At 49.7% G+C, this 23,809-nt stretch overlaps 1 protein-coding gene across 1 annotated transcript in view; it reads right to left on the bottom strand.

Annotated features, from left to right (window-relative positions):
* DNAJA2 (DnaJ heat shock protein family (Hsp40) member A2) overlaps nucleotides 1-23,746 on the bottom strand; it is a gene marked incomplete at its 5' end in the record, with an annotated part of 71,576 nt that extends 47,830 nt beyond the window's left edge. Inside the window, 5 exons of the mRNA XM_082606649.1 lie at nucleotides 6,456-6,717; nucleotides 7,346-7,563; nucleotides 20,337-20,477; nucleotides 22,860-22,919; nucleotides 23,582-23,746. Coding sequence (XP_082462775.1) covers nucleotides 6,456-6,717; nucleotides 7,346-7,563; nucleotides 20,337-20,477; nucleotides 22,860-22,919; nucleotides 23,582-23,746 — 846 coding nt within the window. The remainder of the gene's footprint in view (nucleotides 1-6,455; nucleotides 6,718-7,345; nucleotides 7,564-20,336; nucleotides 20,478-22,859; nucleotides 22,920-23,581) is intronic.
* Nucleotides 23,747-23,809: the final 63 nt, after the last annotated feature.

The following is a 23,809-nucleotide window of genomic DNA, read 5'->3' as shown; positions in this document are numbered from 1 at the left end:
AGAAAGAGTTCAGGCTTAGGGCCAGGCAAATCTGGTTTTGAATCTTCCCTGTGTGACTTTTAGCAAGTTTCCAGACTCTTCTGAACCTTAGAACCCCTAAGAAGAGTAATTTTGGGATGAATCAATGAGGAGTCTCAAAAGGTTGCCACAGAGACTGGACATTATTGGGCATTTGGTAACTATCTCAGTCCATTCGGGCTGCTATAACAAAAATACCAGAAACTAGCTGGCTTAAACAATAAACATTTATTTCCCACAGTTCTGGAGGCTGGTAAGTTCAAGATTAAAGTATGGGTAGATTTGGTGTCTGGTGAGGGTTTGCTTCCTGGTTCATGGATAGCAGTCCTCTCAGTATAACCACACATGGCCAAAGGGGCAAGGGAGCTCTCTGGGGTGCTTTTTATAAGGGCACCAGTCTCATTCATGAGGGCTCCATCCTCATGACCTAATCACCTCCCAAATACCATCACATTGGGAATTAGGATCTTAACATGTGAATTTTGTGGGGACACAAACATTCAGTCTACCATAGGAACCGTGGGCTGCTCTCTCCTTCCTAACTCCAGCACCTCATGGCTTTTGGGATTCCTGTGGACATGATGATACCCACTTAAACCATAATCAGATGGCCACATAGCAGGTCAAGAAGCTGGCTGAATCAGAGAGGAAGTGTTTGACATCTGGTTAATTCTGATAACCTCAGGTTGAACTTGATTGAATGTGTGGTTGCCCAATCAAAGGCCAACAGCAGCTAGAAGGAACCAGTTAAGCAGGTTGGCAGAGCCTCAAGGCTTCTGATTCACTGAGCCACATTGCTTCTCTTGGGTCCCCCAAGCATACAATAATCATGCTTCATGCCTGTAGGCCCTCGATATCTTTAAGGTTCATTTGATTCTCACCATAACAAGTGGAGGGTAGACAGCAACTGGCTGGCTTAGGATCTTCTTGAGGTACAGACACCGAGGGAACTCAGAATAAACATGGCCAGGCTTCCTGGATAGTCAATTTTATTCAAATCCTGGAGGAAGCAGTGTTATTATTTTTTTTAAATAAATAATTTATTTATTTTTGGCTGCGTTGGGTCTTTGTTGCTGTGCGCGGGCTTTCTCTAGTTGTAGCGAGCGGGGGCTACTCTTTTTGCCGTGCTTGGGCTTCTCATTGCGGTGGCTTCTCTTGTTGTGGAGCATGAGCTCTAGGTGTGCAGGCTCAGTAGTTGTGGCACACTGGCTTCGTTGCTTTGTGGCATGTGGGATCTTCCCGGACCGGGGATTGAACCCGTGTCCCCTGCATTGGCAGGCGGATTCTTAATCACTGTGCCACCAGGGAAGCCCAGCAGTGTTATATTTACAGTATCAATAGCTGGTGTTCTTTGAGTGTTTGCTTTGTGCCAGGCACTTTTATCCTAATAACAATCCTATGAGAAAACACTGTGTAGTAGGTACTAGTATCATCTTTGTTTTGCAGATGAGGAAAAGCTGAGAAACAGAGAGATTAAGTTGGGAGGGAGTAAGATTATGAGAGAAGGTATTCCTGGCAGAGGGCACATGTGCAGTGGCCCTGAGGCCAAAAGGATCACAGTGCATCTAAGGAAAAGAAAGGCCATTATAGCTAATGTGCAGACAGCAAAAATACAAGGGCCGCCAGCTCCTGTAGGTCTCATGGGCCACCGTGGTTTTGTCTGTTCTCATAATAGCTTTGGGAAGTGATTGAGACTTTGTTTTAATTTAGCTTTTATTATAGAATTTAAAAAATATACGCAGAAGTAGAAAGAAAAAGATCACAGATCCCTACATACCATCACCCAGCTTCAATAATTAACCCTTGAGGGCCTCCCTGGTGGTGCAGTGGTTGAGAGTCCGCCTGCCGATGCAGGGGATACGGGTTCGTGCCCCGGTCTGGGAGGATCCCATATGCCGCGGAGCGGCTGGGCCCGTGAGCCATGGCCGCTGAGCCTGCGCGTCCGGAGCCTGTGCTCCACAACGGGAGAGGCCACAACAGTGAGAGGCCCGCGTACCGCAAAAAAAAAAATAAAAAAAATAATTAACCCTTGAAATGTTTCAAGCGGGAAAGTGACATGATTATCTTTATATTCAAACCAACCAACCCTCTGGCTACTGTGGAGAAGGAATTGGAGGGAACAAAGTGGACATGCAAATAACAGTTGGGAGGCTACTGCAGTGGTCCAGGAGAGAGAGTGTCATGGCGAGATGAGGATAAACCAAGGGCAGTGGACAGATTCTGGAGAAATGGATATGTTGGGGTCATGGGTCAGCTTCCTCCAGAAGCAGACCCTGAGATGAGGATTTGAGTTCAAGTAGTTTATTTGGGGTCAGGAAATACCAGCAGGCGAGTGGAGAAGAGAGACAGGGAAGGAAGGAGGGAAGGCAGCCAGGGTATTCTCAAACCAGCTACCTCTTGGGCAGGGCCAGCTGTGCAATTTGCAGGGTTGGTACAAAATGAAAATGTGAGGCCTTGTGCTTATAAATTATTGAGAAATTCAGGACGACAACAGCAGAGTATTCAGCCAAGCACAGGGCCCTTTAAGCAATGGGGCCTCATGCAGCTGTGCACATCGCAAGCCCATGTAGCCCATCCTGCCTCGGGCAAATGGAGCTTAATTCTGCAGGAAACTTGGTGAAATGAGATAAAACACGCATCTCAGAGGAATGAGGGAGCCATCAGTCACTGGTCAAAGGCTGCTCCTGGAGAATTCTAGCTTCCTGGCATTTCCAGACTGCCTTGCCTAGAAGAATGGCTTCCCCTGACTTCTTCATGCAGATTCTGGAGGTTGGAAGTATGCCAGTGCCACTGACGGACATGGGTGAGACAAGGATAACTCCAAGGGGACATAGGTGCCTTCTAGGTTTCTGGCTTATGCATTGGAAGGTCAGAGTGTCCTTCCTGGAGACAGGGAGCACTGGAATGGGAGTAGGTAGGGGAAGCACCGGGGTTTGGTTTGAATGTGTTGAGCTTGACTCATCCATGTGGAGATGTCAAGAAGGCAGTAGGAGTTTTGGCTCTTAGGCTCAGAGGAAATGTCTGGCTGCGGGTGCGGATGGAAGTACCAGGGAGGGAGAGCAGAGGGCTCTAGGATGCCAGGCACCCACTGCACAGCTGGGGCCAGGGCACAGGCCAGCACAGAGGAGGCTTAGTTAACTAAAGCAGAAAGCTGCTCCCTCAGCCCCTGCTCCTCAGAGCCTGGCCTCTAGACCGGGGCACTCAGGTGGACACCTGCCTCCAGGTTTGTGTTATGTCTCTGGAGGGAAGCTGGAATCATTACCCTCCCCCGGCTACTGTAAATGGCTTCCTGTCCCAGCCTTAGTAGAAGCAGAGAGCGGATGGCCTAAAAACATCAGTGTCTGGTGGTCCCGTGCGCATTCCCCCAGCCAGGGCAGAGGCAGAAAGAGAGGGAGAGGGAAGTTCTAAAGTCACCTGCACAAACGCTGAAGTAGTTTTCCCATCCTTATCTTCAGTTTCTGTTTCATGGGTTTTCTCTGTGCAAATAAAACCCTAAGTTTACCAGTGGATATTAAAACAATGAATTCCACCCCCCCAGCCCCCCACCCCCCACCCCCACCGCCAGATGGAGACAGAAATGACTGGAGTTTTACAGAATCCAATTACCAAGAGCAGTTGAAATGTACAAAACTTGGTCATGGGCATTCAGATGACATAGGTGTTCTTGCATATTTCAATGTCTATCTAAAGAAAGGGTTCCCAGGCTCCATTAGTGTCGAGAGAGCCTCCTGAAAGCTGCTTTATTTCTCATCATTAAAGTCAATCCAAGTTTCCCAACAAAGAGGAGGATAAATGAATCGGACCTGCCAGGCCCAGGCAGCCCTGGGCTCCTCAGCCCAGTAATTGCTCCCTTATTGTTCTTTCTCATTAAAACGATGGTCAGACAAGTCACATGGCACCTGCTGTTCTTGCTTTTAGAGAGAGACATCTTCCCAGGGGGCCCTGGAAACAGTGAGGGAGTCAGGACAGCAGCAGTGGCTGTGGGTCAGTCTTGCACTTTCATGGCCTTACTTCAGTTCTTCCTGGGCAGACTCTACTTTTCCCATGCTTATAAAGATGTACATATATGAAACCATCTCCTAGGTGTTGGTGTGGGCAGGTTGCAGTGATCTGAAAAAAAGCCAGAGTATATATCTACATGAAAACATTTAGATGGAATGTGTTCTATTTGTCATTGTGGAAAATTAAACATCTGGCCTGTTGATGAATTTTCTACTTTTTAATCCAGCTATTTTGGCATGACACAGTCACAGCTTGAGAGATTCTTATTTATTATAATTCCATGACTGTTCTACTCAGGAGTGATACTCAAACCCTGAACATCAGGTCTGGCGTGAATGCCGGCCCCAAACAGCCGGCACTGGTGTGTGCTGGCCTAAGCAGTCCTAGCTAGCCTTTTCACTCTGTGAGTGAAGCGAAGAGGAGGGCCTGCTGAGGCAACACACTAGCCGGTGTTTCCATTTGTCCTAGGATCTTGCTGCAAGCAGGAGGTGGAATGATGCTGGTAAAAAAAACTGAGTGTTAGGTGACCCAGCGTCCCCTGGGAATTCAATTCCTAGGGCTGGTGCCAGCCTGGCTGCCCACTCCCAGGGCAGGCCTGCTGCCGCTGGCTGTCCTCCTGATACCAGAGCAGGAGAACACAGATCCTAAGGACTTGGAATCCGAAGATGGATAATCTGTGATATCAAAAATGACACTCTAAATTGGTTCCAAACACAAGGATGCTTCGTGATGGTGCTGGCACAGATTGCCTCACACAGCTTCACGCTTCAAATGTTTTTCAGCCAAATAAAGAGGCCTAATAGCCATCAAACTCCTGTCCAGTGTAATTACCATAAATCATTATAAATGGGTTCTAATATTGCTAGAAACATAGATGCACAGCTATGGTCACGGGGAAATGAGGCCAAGAGATAGTTTCTCTGAGGGAGTATGATATCACATCGTGCTCTCGACACCCACCTGAACCCTTGTTCAGAAAGCAAAGGAAATCTCCCCAAAATGTCTTGTGATTGTCAAGGGTGCCATCACATGTGGGAAAGAACTGGAATGCAATACCATTCCAGGAGAAAAATCAGTGGTGACACCTCACAGGAAGCAGTGTTTCAGCAGTTGTCACGAAGGAAAGTGCTGACATTTCCAGAGCCCTGACACTGTTGCTAGGCCTCTTTCTAGGGACTTTACACCAATTAACTACCTTATAAGTTAGGCTTGGAGGCAGCCGCTCCCAAGTTAGACTTTTCCTCTTTATTTATTTATTTTTAAAGATTTTTTTTTTTTTTTTTTTTTTTTTGATGTGGACCATCAAAAAGTCTGGGAAGTCCCAGACTTTTCCTCTTTAAATCCATTCATTTCACACCAATTATTGATACCTTCTAGGTGCCTTGGGGGAAACATGGAGGAGGCCAACTCCGCCCTTAAGGGTGTGGTATATGCTGGTATGTCCTGTAGACTCAAGTTTGAAGACATTGGAGGGAGGGCCACTGGTAGGAGGGGACAGGAAGGAGAGGGAAACACTTCTGGAAGAGAGAGGAATGGAGAAAGTGGTGGAGGAATGGTACCACGGCTTTCAACTGTGGTGTGTGACTTTACAGGCGTTTTATAACTTTTTTTTAGGCCTCAGTTTCCACATCTGTAAAATGTATTTGTATTTAGCCTTGTAACAATGCTGCTAATGGATGTATGGGTGCAGCCCTAGGGAAGGGGGGTGGGGGTAGTTGGGTGGGGTGAGATCAGCATTTGAGCAGAGCCCTGAGGACAGGCAAGGTTCTCATTGTTTTCACCCTCATCTCACCACCATGATTTGAATGTAAATTCCAGGTAAAAATGCTTTGAATTTTGCATTACTGTTCTCTTCTCTGTGGCCCCAAGCTGGATTTAGACCCAGACCCCCTGCCTTTCCCAAGCCTCTCTGGGGACCTCCCTGCCCAGCCTCCTTCCGGCCCACCCCCACCTTGTCCAGATGGCCTCCTATGGCCATTACTCCACTCAGTAGGGTTGCCAGATTTAGCAAATGAAATACAGGACATGAGTTAAATTCAAATTTCAGAGAAACAACAAAAACATTTTTTAGCTTAAGTATGTATGCACCCTGCAGTATTTGGGACATACTTATACCAAAAAAAAATGTGTTTTTTCATTTATTGTATATCTGAAATTAAAATTTAACTGGAACATCCTGTGTTTCATGTGACAAACTAAGTAATAACGCAGCCCCTGGGAGACCTCCCTCAGCACCCGCAGGCCTTCGGCACAGGCCCTCCCCGTGACGCCTGATTCTGGGTTTATCTGGAATTCATTGATCCAGGCTTCAGAAATGGCCTGAGCGCCCCCCGTGAAGACAGCCCTGTGCCAGACTCTCCGGGGGTTAGGTGACCTGGCAAGGTGTGCCCCGGAGAACCCCCGGTCCCGGTTCCGTAGCAGAGCAACACTGTTACAAGGAAGGTTCCAGGAGCAGGGGGTCTCGGAGGGGGACTCCGAGGGAGGGTTGCACCAGGTGGCCGGGAGAGCGAGGGGGGAGCGAGGGCCGAGCGATGGCGCAGGGGTCCCAGCCTCCCGAGCACGTCGGGGTAACGCAAACACGGCCGGTCCCCGACGCTGGCCACCAGAGGGCGGACTGGCTTGTGAAATGATTTTCCTCCACCACCAGGAGGAAAACAACCCGCGTTTCCCTCAGGTTGGAGGTTATCTTTCTTTGCTCTGAAAATGAATCAAAGAGGAGAGAAAACCGAGGATACATCCCCTCCTCTGTGACAGCGAGGGTCTTTCTGAAGGCCCCGTGAGAGCAAGGAGGTCAGAGGTGTGTCCCGGGCACCGAGTGGGAGGCCTGCTCAGACGGTGGGCAGGGGGTATGGGGGGAGGGGGGAGGGAGGAAAGCAGGAAGGCAGGGTGGAGGGGAGAGGGGAGGCCGCCATCCTTGCCGGCCCGGGACCCGCAGGACCCACGTGGTGACAGTGCGTCCAGCCCAGGGCTTGACACACAAAAGACCCGACGAAATACTGGTTGAAAGAGAGAATGAACGGCCCCCAGGAAGGGAGGCACTGAGAGACTTTTCCTTCCAGACATTCGGGGTTACTGATGGTTGGTCTAGAGGGAAATCTGGGAAGGAGCACGGGTAGGAGGGCACAGGAAGGAAGGGAAACGCTTCAGGAAGAGAGGCGGTTGGTGCAAGCGGCGGAGGAGTACCACAACTTTCACACTTAGAGAGATGGTGTAACTTCCTTTGTAGGCCTCAGTTGCCACATCATGGATGTACTTGGCACTCCCTACCTTGTAACAGTGTTGCTCTTCTACGGAACCGGAACTGGGGGTTCTCCTGCCAGGTCACCTTACCCCGAGAGAGTCTGGCACAGGACTCTTCACGGGGCCGGGTGGGGGGGGGGGCGGGGGACGGACGCTCAGGCCATTTCTGAAGCCCGGATCAATGAATTCCAGATAAACCAGGAACCAAGAGTCCCTGGGAGGGCCTGGGCAGAGGGCCTGCGGGTGCTGAGGGAGGTCTCCCAGGGGCTGCGTATTAGGTTGCCAGACGAAACACAGGATGGCCTAGTTAAATTTGAATTTCAGTGATCAAAAGAGAAAACAGATGTGATCATGTGACAGTGCTTTGTAAACTGTGAGGTGTGTGCAAAAATGAGGAGCTGCCGAAGAAGACGTACAGATTGTCAACAAACACATGAAAGGATGCTCAACATCATTAATCATTAGAGAAATGCAAATCAAAACTACAATGAGGTATCATCTCACACCGGTCAGAATGGCCATCATCAAAAAATCTACAAACAAATGCTGGAGAGGGTGTGGAGAAAAGGGAACCCTCTTGCGCTGTTGGTGGGAATGTAAATTGATACAGCCACTATGGAGAACAGTATGGAGGTTCCTCAAAAAACTAAAAATAGAATTACCATATGACCCAGCAATCCCAATACTGGGCATATACCCGGAGAAAACCATGATTCAAAAAGAGTCATGCAGGGGCTTCCCTGGTGGCGCAGTGGTTGAGAGTCCACCTGCCGATGCAGGGGACACGGGTTCGTGCCCCGGTCCAGTAAGATCCCACTTGCCGCGCAGCGGCTGGGCCCATGAGCCATGGCCTCTGAGCCTGTGCATCCGGAGCCTGTGCTAGCCAGGACGTGGAAGCAACCTAAATGTCTATCAACAGATGAATGTATAAAGAAGATGTAGCACATATATACAATGGAATATTACTCAGCCATAAAAAGAAATGAAATTGAGTTATTTGTAGTGAGGTGGATGGACCTAGAGTCTGTCATTCAGAGTGAAGTAAGTCAGAAAGAGAAAAACAAATACCTTAGGCTAACACATATATATGGAATCTAAGAAAAAAAAAAGATCATGAAGAACCTAGGGGCAAGACGGGAATAAAGACACAGACCTACTAGAGAATGGACTTGAGGACATGGGGAGGGGGAAGGTTAAGCTGTGACAAAGTGAGAGAGTGGCATGGACATATATACACTACCAAACGTAAAATAGATAGCTAGTGGGAAGCAGCCGCATAGCACGGGGAGATCAGCTCGGTGCTTTGTGACCGCCTAGAGGGGTGGGATAGGGAGGGTGGGAGGGAGGGAGATGCAAGAGGGAAGAGATATGGGAACATATGTATATGTACAGCTGATTCACTTTGTTATAAGGCAGAAACGAACACACCACTGTAAAGCAATTATACTCCAATAAAGACGTTAAAAAAAAAAAAGAAGCGAGGAGCTGTTGTCAGTGTCATTGTTACTCTCTCCTCCCCCTAAAAAGTCAGGAGAGAGAATGTGTATTGAATCAAAGGAAAAGGAAGGGAGGGAAGGAGGGAGAGGAGAGAAGACAGGAGACACACTCTGGGTGTGGTTAGCATTTCCGCTTCCCTCCTGTCCCCTTGCTAAACATTCTAGGGACCCAGGGCTTTAATTTTCTTATTTCAGGTGAAAAGATTCATTCATTATCCAGCAAGCATTTACTGAGCCCATGTTTCCGCCCTCAAAGGAGGGAACCTTCTAGTGGGGCACCACCTGTACCCCACACAATTCCCTTGAGGGTCTACAGCACCTTGGTTTACAAAGCACTTTTACAGGAAGTTTCTAGTTTGTCCTCTAGGCAGCCGAGGGATGGGATTGATTTTTCTCCATTTTAGAGACAGGAGGCAAGGTCCAGAGACCTCCTTTTCTCCACATCCTTGCTAATACATATTATTTCTTACCTTTTTGATAGCCATTCTAATAGATGTGATGTGATATCTCACTGTGGTTTTGATTTGCATCTCCCTGATGATTAGTGATGTAAAGCTCCTTTTCACGTACCTTTTGTCTTTGTGAAAAAGTTTATTCCAATCCCCTGCCTATTTTTAAATTAGATTGTCTGTTTTTGCTATTGAGTTGTGTTTATGTATTTTGGATATTAACCCCTTACCAGATATACTGTTCGCAAATATTTTCTCCCATTTGGTAGGTTGCCTTTTCATTTTGTTGATGGTTTCTTTTGCTTGGCAGAAACTTTTCAGTTTGATGTAGTCTCACTTATTTTTGCTTTTGCTGCCTTTGCTTCTGGTGTCAAATCTAAAAAATCATCTCTAAATCTGAAGTCAGATAAAACTGTGAGTTGCTTAAAGTGTACATCCTGGTGATTTGATATGTATACATTGTGAAAGGATTCCCCCCATCTAGTTCATTAATACATCACCTCCAGGCCAGCCAAACTTCTTGAAGGTGTTGTCCATACTGGCTCTGTACTGATGATCCCACTAACACACACCAGTACTTTTTTCAAGTTTGTGTATTTCTTTGAATAAAAAAAAAAGTATTTCTATTGTTTGCACTAAATTATGACTGGATTGTGTGCGGCCGTGTCAGGGCCCCCAGGGGCTGCTGTGTGAGTGCGTGCACACACACCAGCCATGTTACCTTGCTGCCCAACACACACCCCCTCTAATCTGGCCACTGCTCAGGGCTGGGGGTGCCCAGGTAGTCTCTGCCCCAGGCCCCGTCCCCAAGGACCCTCACTGCCAAGACCTGACTTGCCTGACTTGCCCCCTGCCTCACCCTGCTGACAGGAATGGGCTAGGAGAGGGGACTCAGGATTGTCTGGGTCCTGAAGTTCAAGGCCCTGGGCAGCCAGCAGTGGTCCTGGGCTCCTTCTCGTTCCTTTTCTCAAGGGGAAGAAAGTCTTCCTCCAGACCCCCTCCACAGGCCCCCCGTCTCTGTAGTAGCTGGGAAGCGTGAGCTTTGTCTACGTAAGATCCCAGTTTGGCGAGAAACGTGCTAATATGTGTGGACATGTGTGATATAAAACTCTGGGGATGTTGTTCATGGTGGTTATCTCTGGGTGGGGGATTGTGGGTGGGCCTCACTTGCTTGTTTCCTCACGTTTGTGGTTAGTACTTGTTTAATTTGTTTTTTAAAGTTTGTCCACAGCCCCTGAGATAAAATCATCAAGAGAGGAAGCAAGAGAAGGAAAGTAAGAGAGATACACGAAAGGCGAGAAGGAGAGGAGAAGAAGCAAGGAAGAAAGGATAAAGTACAGGGAGACGGAGAGGGTCCAGGGGAGCGGAGGTGAAGGAGGAAGAGGCAAAGGGCAGAGAGATGGAGCTGAGCCCTGCGGGGCCTGGGCTGAGGCCTTAGTGTGACCCCCAGGGTGGTAGCACCTGGTGTCCTCAGAGCCCGCAGCAAGGCCGGCCCAGACTGGCCTCGCCACTGCTCAGAGGCTGCCACCAGATGGCACCGCAGTCCCCCTTCCAGGCCAGCCTCCCAGGCCCTCTTCAGCCCCCAGCACCTCTGCTGGTGATGGAGGTGAGAGATGCCACAGGTGGCCAGAGCCCAGTCTCCAGGCCGAGCAGCTGGGTGTTAGGGGATGATCCTCTAGGGTCTCTCGCACTTTTGCACCTTTTGTGAACAGAGGCACTGACTGCCTTTATTCCAGATGACCATTTCTAGGATGTTTGAATAGCAAACAACCTTAGAAGTGAGTGATAGTGTTTCCCTCTGGAGTGAAGATATGCCCACTGCACATTATAGAATGTTCTGTTCCCCTAAGTTCCAGGTTTGGAGGTTTACATTGCAAAATACACACAACTTTCTACTGTATACTAGAGTCTTTGTTCTCAGAAACACAGGAAAGCTGTGTTGCCTAGTGGTTAGGAGGTCGGACTCTGAGCGTAGGCTCAGATTCCAGCACTGCTGTGTAGCGTGTTCCATAGGCATGTGACCTGCAGAATGTGACCTGAGAGTAGTAGACACTCAGAAGAGACAGTGGGAAGAAAAATATGTGGCAATTTCTATTTTAAATGAACACATGAATACCTTATGAACCAGTCATTTTATTCCGAGGTAGATACCCAACAGGAATACATCCATATGTGTGCTGAAAACATCTACTAGGATGTCCAAAGAAGTGGAAACTACCCAAATGTTCATCAACAGTAGATACTGCACACGATAGAGTTCTATGCAGCAATGGGGACACGCAATAATATTCATGAATTTCACAGACGTACGTGGGGAAGGAGCCAAAAACATCAGAGTGTACATGGTAAGACTCTGTGCACATAAAGGACAGAAGCAGGCACAGCTGATGTAGCTGGTAGAGGTCAGGATGGCTGGGTCCCCCTTTGGGGGCAGTGACTGAAGGAAACGCAGGGGATGCTTCCGGGAGTTGGTCATGCTCTGTGTCTTGAGCTGAGGGCTGGTGATGCAGGTGTGAAAAATGGTATGTCCTTCCCTATGTAAATTATTTTCCAATAAAAAGTTTAAAAACTGGGAAGGGAAAGTTAGAGATAGATTTGTTTAGTTTCAGGGGACTGAGTTCCTTTTGAGCCTGTAAAGAACTGTTTCAGAAAAATCAATAGAATCTTATACAAGACCAGCAATGGGAAGAGAAGGATGTCAGTAACACGAGCAAAGAGAAGCTTAGATACCTCCAAGGAAGCTTTGTGCACAAGGGGTTACTTGTAGAAACAGGTAAATGACCCTTCATTTGTGGGCTGTATTTTGTGGTTTTCAAAGCACTTTCACATTTACCTGCTCTTCATGCATTGGATATGAAAAAATTATTTTGATGGCTGGGACTGCTAAATAGGGACATTAGGGAATTCCCTGGCAGTCCAGTGGTTAGGACTCCGGCTTCCAATGCAGGGGGCATGGGTTTGATCCCTGGTTGGGGAACTAGGGTCCTGCAAGCAACGTGGCACAGCCAAGAAAGAAAAAAAAAGTTAAAAAAAATTAAGAAAGGACACCAACTATAGGAAATTCTTTGATAAAACAATTCAGAGGTGGAAGGTAATATCCTAGTTTGGAAGATGACAGTGAAGCAAAGAGGTCACCCAATTGCTCCACATAAGAAATGTAAGGAGACTTTGGGCGAGGCTGGGGAAGAGGAGAAGAGAGGAGGGGGGTGGGCAGTGCAGGGCAAGATGGCAGGAGGCTGATTTCTCTTTGTCGGTTTGTTTGTGGTTGGCAGTGCAACCCTCCTCTTCCCCCGCCCCATTTCAATAAAGACTCTTCCACATAAATGTCTCCGGGGAGCCTCTAGGGAGGGCTGCGTTGCATGCTGAGATCAGCACTGAGTAGACGCCACAGCAGTCACGGGGGTGAGACACAGGTGAGCTGGAGACACCAGCAGGGGCAGGAGGTGGCCCTGAGTGCAGCCATCCCCAGGGAGTCACAGAAATCTTGGGGGAAAATGTTGGATTTCCTGTTCACAAGGGATGGAGGTCTCAGCCAATTTAATTTAAATTTCAAAGAAGAGCATGACTGCAGCTGGCATCTAGGTTACACACACAGCAACTGTGAGAGGTGGGGAGAAAGGCTCTGCGAGCCCCATTTCACAGAATAAATTAGCCCCGGAGAGATTCAGAAACTCGTCCAAGATCACACAGTGGGTTGGTACTGAGAGATTTGAACCACCTTGGCTAAGAACACCTGGAGAGGATTTGTGCCCTAAAAATACAGTTCGTGTCACCTGGGTCCCCAGGCTGCCCCAGCTCCTGCCCTTTCCAAGGCTGGAAAAGTTCACTCAAGTCTTTCTCTTCATCTGTGAGCTGCCTACATGCTTCTGGTAAACTACCTTCTTTGGCCTAAATAAGTCCCTTAACTTGCTGTGACTTACCCAATTAACAGATGGATATGAGGCCTGCCCTGTGCCCAGCTTCAGCCTGGCCCTGGGCATGCAGACCCAGCCCCTCTCCTGGAGGAGCTCCTTGTCTGGAGGGAAGCCTCAGCTGAGCTGCCCGAATGACCATCACCCTCAGGGAGCTGGGATGGGAGCGATAGGGGCTGGGGGAGGAGGAAAAGTTCCCTCATTTGCAGTGACGGGACTCAGATCTATAAATAGTCATCAGAAATAGAGCAGAGAAAGAGAAGTCATTTGTGGGCTTACATTTAATTCAAAGGTGTCCTTTTTCTTCCTTCTGAGATAAGCTATTTGATTCTTTTCAAACTGAAAAAATCAAAAACCATCTTGAATTAAGATTAATCAAAACCCAAAGAATCTATTCAGCCCCCTCAAGGCCTCTTGGGATAGAGAGCCACATCTTCGGAGGCCCTCATCTGGGGGCGTGCACAGGCGGATGGCTGCTGGGTATGGAAGAGGGCCAGTGAGTACCGGGCCCCTTCCCCGCTTCTCCCTCCAATAACGCACCCCAAACTAATCAGCACCAGCAGCCAGAGGGGAGAGATTCATTAGCAGATCTGGTTTTGCATAATTTAGTAGTTGGCATTAGCAAATTAAGTCTGCTTGGCTTCCCTCATTGTAATGGCCATTAGAGGAAACGTGAGGAAAACACAGGCTCATAATCCCAGCAGTTTTCTGGAGATGATAATTAATAACAACAGCAATAAAGTGCTAACAAGACTTTGCAGTTCTCTCTTCGCACTTTTTCTTGCATGTTCCTCCCAACTGTAGCAAAGAATTATCATCCATCTGAAACCGAGATGGGGGTGGGGTGGGGTGGGGTGCAGCTAGGGAGGGAGCCCTTCCTCTCTGCTCCTTGGCACGTTCATGGGCCAGTGAGTGACCTTAGAAGGACCAGGGCTCAGGGCCTCCCTGGTGGCGCAGTGGTTGAGAGTCCGCCTGCCGATGCGGGGGATACGGGTTCGTGCCCCGGTCTGGGAGGATCCCATATGCCGCGGAGCGGCTGGGCCCATGAGCCATGGCCGCTGGGCCTGTGCGTCCGGAGCCTGTGCTCCGCAACGGGAGAGGCCACAACAGTGAGAGGCCCGCGTACAGCAAAAAAAAAAAAAAAAAAAGAAGGACCAGGGCTCAGGCAGGACCAATAGCTGAGGCCCTGCCCCAGCCACAGCCTTCTCAGTGGGAACCTCAGTCCTCACTTGGCTAAAGCAAATCCTATTAACAGCAACAGCAACGATAATAAAGCTAATATTTGTGAATTACTTCCAGGCACCAAACAATTTACTTATGCACCGTCTCATCAATAACTCACAGCCACCCATGGAGTGGTCACCAACATCAGCATCAGTTCACTGGTGAGGAAATTGTCTCACAGAGGTGTAACAGACACCAAAAGGATTGGCTTCCTGGCCCACAGTGAGTCTCCCTCTCTGGGAATGATCTGGACACACAGGTGGCCAATGGCTCTGCCTTTGTCATGTTGCCCTGCCCCTTTGGCAAACCTGACTGAGCTAGGAATGGGCTACTGACACAAGCTTGGCCAATCAAAGCCCCTCTCTGGGACTTGACAGGCTGGAAGTAAGGCAAGGGAGCAGTCCCCGTCTGGTGATGGCTGGAGCTGTGGCAGCCCTGTTCTTCCCATGTGGAGGGAGTCAAGAAGGCAGATGTAGTGACAGGGCAGGGAGGGGTGGGCAGCACCCTGTGGTATTTGAGTCCTTTATTCTAGCTGTCCCTGAGGAACATGGGTGGTGAGAAGGCCCAGTATCCTCCTGATAACCCCCTTTTTCCTGGAACTGGTTGGATTCAGGTTTCTGTCTCTTGAAACCACAAGTCCTAAGCTTGCCCAGAGTCCCCCAGGAAGCATATGTGTGGCAGGGACTGAAGTCACGTTCCCTCTGCACCAGAGTGTCCAGGGCCTCCTGGGCCTCTCCTCTCAGGACATGTCTAGGGGGATGGGGACAGCCCGGGCAGGCCACTAGTTCTTGGTGTCCCCTGGCAGTGGGGCCTGCGGGTCCCCTGCCTGTAGAGGCTAGTGAGCTGAGGCTGAGTCCTCGGCTGAAACCCCAAATCACTGCACTAGGGTGGCACAGGGCTCATTCACACCACCCCCATGCTTGGGCAGCTGGCAGAGCTGGCCTTTTGGGGCTCTGAGATTTTCAGAGGGAGGAGGCCACGGCCATCTTGGGATGAGGGGTGCGGGAGGTGAAGTTGTCCATGAAGCAGCCTCTGTCTGGTCCTTGCTCTGGGCCCAGCCTGTGTTGCCTCTGAAAGCCCCTGGGGGCTCTCACTCCACCAATCAGCCTGGAGGGTTCTCTGCCTTCCCCTGCCCACTCCTGGGCCTCCCTGAATGAATCCAGCAAGTGCTTTTCAGGCTCTCTCTTCCCCATCCCCCAAGCGCCTTGTGAAAAGAAGGCCCTGAGCTCCTGCTGGGCTGAAGGATCCCCTTTCTGGCCTCCTGAGTGGGCAGCCCAGGGGTGTGGGAGTTGCACTTAGATTGCTCAAACCTTGACTCTAACACCCGCTGGTCTTGTGCCCTGTAGGGCTGTCCTTTGACCTCTCCATGCCTCAGGTGTCTTAATTTGCAACAAAAAAAAGAGGACAAGGACAAAGTAAGTACCTGCCTTAAGGAATGAGGGTTAGGACTCAAAAACATTACAAATAAAGTGCATTTACAAGTAAAGCCCAGTGAATTCAATCAATGCTGATTAGTAAAGATGGGGAAACTGAGGTAAAGAGAGGGAAAGCAATTTGCCCAAGGTCGCATTGCAGCCAGAACAGGCTGGGACCAGAAGCCAGGCACCTCTGACCAGCAGTTACCTCCTAGAAAGACCCAGAGACAGTGCACTCACCTCCCACCCCCACCGCCATGGCCAGAGCCCTGCCATGCCCCTGAGAAATGGAATATTGCCTGCCATATCAGTAAACAAAGGATGTCACAGCCATCAGCGATTGTAGCCACCACAATCACAGTGGTGAGCTGGTGAGCCCTGACGGAACTCAGGAAGGAAACAAGGAATACCTGCCATTTAGCAGCCATCAGACTGCAGCCACTCCCCACGGTGAGCCCTGAGGAAACTCAGGGTGTGAAAACACAGGATACCGGCCCCAGATAGCCGAGGTGCACGTCAAAGGAATGATTTCAGTGAGCGCAAACTCTTGCATCTTCCCAGACACAGAAAAGCACGAAATTCCTTAACTTGAGATGTCTGGTTTTCTTTAATTAACAGTAATCCTTTAGTTCCTACTACCTGCCCTTTGTTGCAAAACTTCTATAAATCCTAGCGGCCCCCCTCGCCTCCTGGGAGGAGTCCTCTCATGATCACTTGAGATGCTGCCCCCCGGGCTTGAAGTCCTCAGTATGTCCCCCGAATAAAACATAACTCTCAACTTTTAGGTTGTGCATATATGTTTTTAGTCAACACCCCCAACCGAGGTGTTATATTTGTCAACTGCCATGGGAAGATAATGACACTGGGAAGCGGGTGATGCGCTTCTGAGGATTAGAGTTTATAAAGTGATTGAATCTATCCTGGTGAGTCAGACAGAGATTGGTGATTTATTGGCATTTCAGAAAAAGCTGCCAGCGCACCCCAGTCAGCAGCTCCCCCACAGGCACAGCACCAGGAGCCCCCCACCTACATCCCCCGGTGGTGGGGCGTGAGCAGCAGCCTCAGGTGCCCAGCAAATGCTGGTCACCTTGCTGCCCAGAGGTGACCGAGGGGGCTCAGAATTCCATGCTGAGGGGGTTGTGGTATGCACTCCACCCCTCCCTTCCCCACCAGCATCCGCTGAGTGTGTGTGTTCAAGCCGACTTCGGTGAGTGGGGCAGGATGGGGGTTTGGAGCAGAGGGTGATTTATTGCAGGGCCCTGCAAGGAGGCAGCTGGCTCATGCCCTAAAAAGCCCCGACCTCCCTGAAGGGTTGTGGCAAAGTATTTTTAAAAGCCAGGTGTGGGAGGGGGGTTGTAGGGTATGGGATCAGCTCTGCACAAGTCTGTGATTGGCTGTTGGTCAGAGAACAGGGTGGTGTCATAGGGGTTAACATTATCAGTCCTTAAGCTCCAGGAGGCCTGGGGCTATGTGCTCATGGTCATCAAATAGTTAACATCTTCCATTTGGTGAGGGGCTTTCACACCTGTAAAACAACTCAGGAAATATGCGTCAAATACTACTATCTAGTTACTTCAGAGAGGAGCTAAAGCAGAGGACATGGGGGAAGGCCTGTCTCGGGGAAGGCCCCATACGGTCCTGCTCTGTGACACTGGCACACTAGGAGGCCAGGGCAGGGCCACAGGGGAGCCTTGGAGGAGGGCCAACATCTTCATGGTTCACAAAGCACTATTAGGTCCCATGTGTCACTGACCCACGCCTGCCAAGTGGGCAGAACAAGTATCAATCCTACCCCCAATTTACAGGTATGAAAACCAAGGCCTGGAGGAGATGCCATGACTTTTCTAAGCTCACACAGCTGAGTAATGGCAGGGCCTTGACTGGGGCCCCTACTAGCCCATACGGCACTGAAGCTGAAGCCAGCCTCTGTACCCTGACACCAAATTAATTCTCAGAGACAGAGTTTTGGGTGAAGCAGAAAAGAATAACTTAATTGCTTTGCCAGGCAAAGGGGGCCACAGCACACTAATGCTCTCAAAACTGTGTGTCCCAGACTTCCCTGGTGGTCCAGTGGTTAAGACTCCACACTCCCAAGGCCGATGGGCTGGGTTCGATCCCTGGTCAGGGAACTAGATCCCACATGCCACAATGAAAATCCCACATGACATAACTAGGACCCAGTGCAGCCAAATAAATAAATAATTAATTGAAAACAAACAAACAAACTGTGTGTCCCTACTTGGAGGGTGTAGTGAGGGGTTTCATAGTAATGGTTCAAAGAGGGCGTGATCAGCTCGTGGACATTCTTCTGACTCGTTGGTGGTGAGGTGAATGAGAGTCAGCATCATCAACCTTCTTATTCCAGCCGGTCTGCGGTCTACGTGCTTGTGGGCAGCATACCCTTAATTTCTCCCACCTGGTAGAGGTTTCAGTATCTTCAAAACAGCTCAAAGATATTGTTAAGTGTATCCCTTGAGGCGGAACCAGGACCCTGCCCCAAGGCTGCACTATTGTTTCCTTTGACAGCCCCTCCCTTCCCTGATTAACAACTGTTTGAACCTGCTCATTGGAGCCCAGGGAAGGTCCTGGAGGCTGAATGAAGCCTATTTCCTGTAATCAAGAAATGGGAGACACAGAAAGGCTTTTGTGCCCAGGAGTCTCACAGGGCCCTGCTCTGTATCAACACCTCTGGGTGAACTCAGTCCTGTAGGCACACAGCTGGCAGCAGAACTCCATCTACCAGTTATCCAGCCCTGGCTGGACTGGAACCATGGTCTCTGAACTCCAAAAGCTCAGTTCCTTCCACCCCTGGAGCAGCCCAGGAACAATGAAGGGGCAGTGGGGAGGGTCAGAACATCATGCTAAGCATGAAGGTGAACGTGGTTTGAGAAGTTTCATCCTCTGCCCTCTGGTCCTGGGGGTGCCTGGTTCGCTCTGGGGGAGGTGCTGTCAGGTACACACTGAGCACTGCCCTGGGGAGGAAACACTTCTCAGCTGTTTGCCCACCCTGACTGCCCAGCCAATGTCCAGAGCTCGGTGGAGACTTTTTATGCTGTTTACTAAAACAAACAAACTCTAAAACACTCCCATCTCCTGTGTCACAAGCCACAGATGGCCCCAGAAGATGGCTGTCCATGGAATGTGGCACTGTCTTGAGGAACGGGTAATGCATCTCACCCCCTCCTACTTTCTAGAGCTGGCAGGGGTGAGGAAGGGTCCCCCAGTGAGGAGGACAGTAGCCCCTCCTCCACTGCATGAAGCTCACTGGCCCCATCCCTGCTGCTGGACTCCAGATCAAATGGTTAGCGGGAGCTTGGGCCAGGCATGGCTGGGAGAGGAAAGAATAAATATACAGCCAAAGAGATGTCCATCATGGTGAGCAAGGCTCAGCTCTCAAGGCCAGGAGATTAGGGTTAATCTTGCAGTAACTCTCCTGTTACCTGTGTGTCAATCTGTCCCTCTGTAACAGGGAAGAACAAAATCTGACTCCATGTTGGATCTGTTTCTTTTACTTTAACCTTAGCTCTCCATTACTTTGTGTTACTATAATCACTAAAAGGATGTTGTCTATAGCTATGGGCATATATAATGGCCTCCCTTGGGGAACCCTGCCTCTCTGCCTAAATGTTAAAGTGCCTTTGTTCAGCTCACAGGGAAGCATTCTGAACCTGCCCAACTGTGAACGGCTGCAAGAAAAAAGAAATTAACACATCCCTCCCCAAGGCTGGCCAAACCAGGAGATGTTTTGCAGGACTTATGGCCTTTTTAGTTTACTTCCTCACCTCCTCACCCTCTCTGCTCTATAAAATAAACTAGCATCAAGACTCCGATAAGATGGTACGCTAGGACATCTTCTCCAACACCTGGCTTTACGAATAAAGTCGCTATTTCTTGTCTCAACACCTCGTCTCCCGATTTACTGGCCTGTTGAGTGGCGAGCAGAGTGAGTGAGCTTGGACTCGGTCACACCTCATCCATCTAAAACCAAGTACCCACTTTGGGTAGAGAAAGTGCATGCAGATACTGGGGGAGAGGCTGAATCCGTAAGGCAGTTCTTAGTCTGCACCTGGTCAGTATCTTCAAGCCCACGGGACTCAGGGAAGGCAACCCACACCTCCAAAGACATGGAAGACTGAGGCAGAATCATACGTCCATTGATGAATTGCCAGTGAGAATTCTAACTGCTGGGCAGAGGTTTGTGTGGCCTGACCAGTGCCTTCCCTCCTGCTGGCCAGTCATGTGGCAAGCCTGGTTATCAGAAGGGGTCTTGGTGTAACCAAGCAGGACCCTATGGTGCCTTCCTGGGACAAGCCTTCCCCCATATCCTCTGCTTTGGCTCCTCTCTGAAGTACCTAGATAATAGTATTTGATGTGCATTTCCTGAGCTGTTTTGCAGATGTGAAAACCCCCCACCAAATGCAAGATGTTAACTACTTGATGACCATGAGCACATAATCCCAGGTCTCTGGAGCCTAAGGTCTGGAAATGTTAATCACTGTGACACCGCCCTGTTACCTCACCATCAGCCAATCAGAGAACTGTGCATGAGCTGATCACATACCTGCGACCCCCCTCCCTCACCTGGCTTTTTAAAATGCTTTGCCGAAACGCTTCGAGGAGCTCAGGGCATTTTAGGGCATGAGCCACCTCGTCTCCTTGCATGGCCTTGCAATTAACCTTTCTCTGCTCCAAACTCCGACATTTTGGTTTGGCCTCACTATGCTTCAAGCACACGAACTTGCGTTAACAATGGTGGGCACACAGCGATGATTTGTGCATTGGGAAATGGTGGTCTGAGGCAACTTCCATTCCTAATGTGGCCCTGTCTTCCTCCAAAAGGCATTTCTTTCTTTGATCAACTGAAATGGGGCCACCATTTCCCTTGGACACTGCTCAGGAGGGCCTGGTCTGTCGGTGATTCCCCTTTCCTATGCTTTCAGAGCTGGCCAACCCCTGTGACACAGACAGTCTGTCTTTAGACAGGTTATTAGTACTTGTAACCAGGCTATGGTTGGTCTTGTGGACTGAGGGTCCATCTATCTCTCTAGGGTGACAATGCATAGTTCTGCTTTGCTCTGAGCTAATTTCATAGTTTAAGTCTCAGAAAGTGACCTTCCTCCTTGCTTTCAGGTCTTTAGGGGCACACTACTTCACCCACAGTGCACCCCCCTGCCCCACTTGGTGTAGAAATGAATAGCATGTGGTCCCTGCCTTCCTGCAGTTGGGAGGGAATGCGGAACACACTTGTGACTGATGAGGTCTTTCCCTACTCCCTCCCCGTGCACAGCAGGCATATTGCTTGCTTGCAGGGATGCAGACAGCCGCTGGGCCTGGTGGGGGAGACTCGGGCCATGCTGCTGAGAGACAGGTGAGGCCACAGCTATGGCATCCTGGGACGTGGGGGCTTTTGGCTGGTCTTCCTTTTGGGAGCCCCACAGCCCTCCTTGATGTCCCTGTCTCAGACTGCCCTCCTTAGGCAACGTGAAGTCCTGGGATCATGTGGTGTTGAAACAGGGGGGAAGGGGGCAGGGCACAACTTTTGAAAGAATGACATAGCCCGAGGACATGGCATAAACTGATTAGAACCAAATGGGTCCAAGATGGCGGACAACTTCTACTAGACCTTGATCCTCAGTATATGCTTACATCAGCAAGCTAAATGACACACCCACAGGCGCCATGACAGTTCCCAGGCCCACCATAAGGATCAAAAAGTGGGCGGTGGCCCAATTCCTGGAAATCCCCACCCCTTCCCAAAATAGCTGGAATACTCCTCCCACTCATTAGCCTGTGAAATTACCCACCCCAATAAAAATTGACAACCCCATGCCCTGGTGCCTTTCTCACCTTCTGAGATGGCCCACACTCTGTGTTTCTCTCTAAATAAATCCACTTCTTACCTATCACTTTGTCTCTCACTGAATTCTTTCTGCGATGAGACATCAAGAACCTGAGCTTCATAGTCCTGAAACCAGGTGTGTGATCTCAGTTAAAAGACCGTGGGCTCAAGTCCCAATCTGAGTTGCATGGTTTTATCTCTGTCTCTGTCTTTCTGTCCCTCTGTCTGTCTTTCATTCTCTCCCCTCCCTAACCCCGGCCATGGGAGCACAGCTCTCCCTTCCTTCCAGAAAGTAAGTGCCTGCAAAGGGCTCTGGGAATCTCACTGTTGGTGCCACACTGGGTTTGTCTTGAGCTCAGAGAAGGCTCCACTTTATTCTTTTAATTAACTGACACCTCTGCCTCCTGATGAGTTCTTATCAGGAAAATGGCTCTCAATCATTTATAGCTATTTTCTTTTTCAAGGAGTGCCTAATTCCCAGAAGACTGCCCTAATTGTATTGCAGCTGCTGAGAAGTGATTTTGGCAGGGGCTGGTGTGTATACTTGCATGCGTGTGTGTGCGTGTGTGTGTGCTTGCATGCATGCGTGCATGCATGCATGTGTGCGTGTGTGCGTCTTTGCTGACTGGGGTCCCAGGACTGGGAGTGGGGAGCTCTTGGTGACTCCTTCTGGGCCAGGCACAAGGCAGAGGTGGGCCCTTCCTGTACCCTCACTCCACCTCAGCCTCTGTGCTGGGTCTGAAGTGGTGCCTGAGAGACCTGGCTGCCCTCCTGAGCCACATCAGCTGAGCCTTTGAGCTCAGGCCTGCCTGTCACTGAAGGGAGGGCGGGTGGGCTGGGGTGGCAGAAGCAGACTGGTTGTGTGAACTTCTCTGAGAGCTGGCTTAATCTGGGCAGGGCAAGGAGTGTTGTATTTGTGTGTTCGGTAAGAGGAGAGGTCAAGGGGCATTACCTGAAGTCACACAGAAAGGTGAGGACACAGGGTGGGAACACAGGCTCTGCCCCCAGTGCTGGTCTTGCTGCCCTCCTCCCTCATTCCCGCTGTGATGCTCCCTGCTGAGAGCACAGGTGTGACAGAGCACATCCACTTCTATAAATACCTGAAGAAGGACTGGGGGCTGTGAAAACAGGAGAGGGGAGAGTGAGCGTTGGCAACTCGATGAGGGACCCATGTCTCAAGGCTCAGAGTGCCTATTGATCAGCTAATATGCATTCCACAAAGTATACATAACCACCTATGATGAATTATAGCCCAACATGATTACCTGGAAGTCATCAAGCAGAGCATCCACACGAAAGCGGTCAGAGAGCTCAGAGCCCAGGGTCTGCAAGACAAGTGGTCTGGTCCCTCCACCAGGTTTACTCACATGACAAGGATACTGTGTTAGATGGAAAGAGACCTAAGGAACGTAACTACCAGATGCAATTTGTGGTCCAGGATTGGACACTGATTGGATGAAGTGGCTGATCAGTTGGGAAATTTTGATTGTTGTTTGGGTATTACACAACATGAAATTTATTAAAATGGAAGGGAGACTATTGACTGAACAAAGGAGGTTGGGAAACTCTGTATCAGACAAATCCAAATTGAAGGACATTCCACAAAACAACTGACTGGGTCATTCAAAGTGTTAATATCCTAAAGGACAAAATAAAAAGCAGGGGAAATGTTACCATTTGAAGGACACAAGAGACACGACAACTTAGTGCAACAAGTGACCCCTGATTGGATCCAGAATTTGAAGGGCACTACAAGTCCATCTTCGGATGATCAGGAGGCGTGCCTCGCAGACCCCCTAACCCTAAGCCTAAGCCTAACCCCTCATGCTGCCCAACCATAGAGAGTGGCCCGCAGCCAGTGCCTTCAGATCTGCTCCATCGAGAGAGCTGCCTCACCCCAGGTCAGGCCCTTCCCAGGGCCCTTCCCAGGGCAGCCCCGTGGAGTGACTGACCCAGGAGCGGCTGTGGAGCCATGTTGGCTTCGTACATGATACTCTGATGGGCAATTCTCCTTCCAGAGCTTCCCCACTGGGTAGACCAAGACTTTGCCAGGCCTGTGTGGTTCAACTTCTTCCTCTGCCCAATCCTGCTTCCACCTGCTCCCTTTTACAGGCGTAGATGCCTGATAAGCATCTTGCACCCCAAACTCCATGTTGATATATGTTGACTTCCAAAGAACACAACCTGCAACACTAACTATAAAGGTCAGTATTAG

This window comes from Mesoplodon mirus (assembly GCF_964341445.2).
Source record: "Mesoplodon mirus genome assembly, chromosome: 19".
In the NCBI taxonomy this organism is placed as follows: domain Eukaryota; kingdom Metazoa; phylum Chordata; class Mammalia; order Artiodactyla; family Ziphiidae; genus Mesoplodon; species Mesoplodon mirus.
The sequence above is the reverse complement of the archived record's forward strand: the minus strand, read 5'-3'. Positions and strand labels throughout refer to the sequence as shown.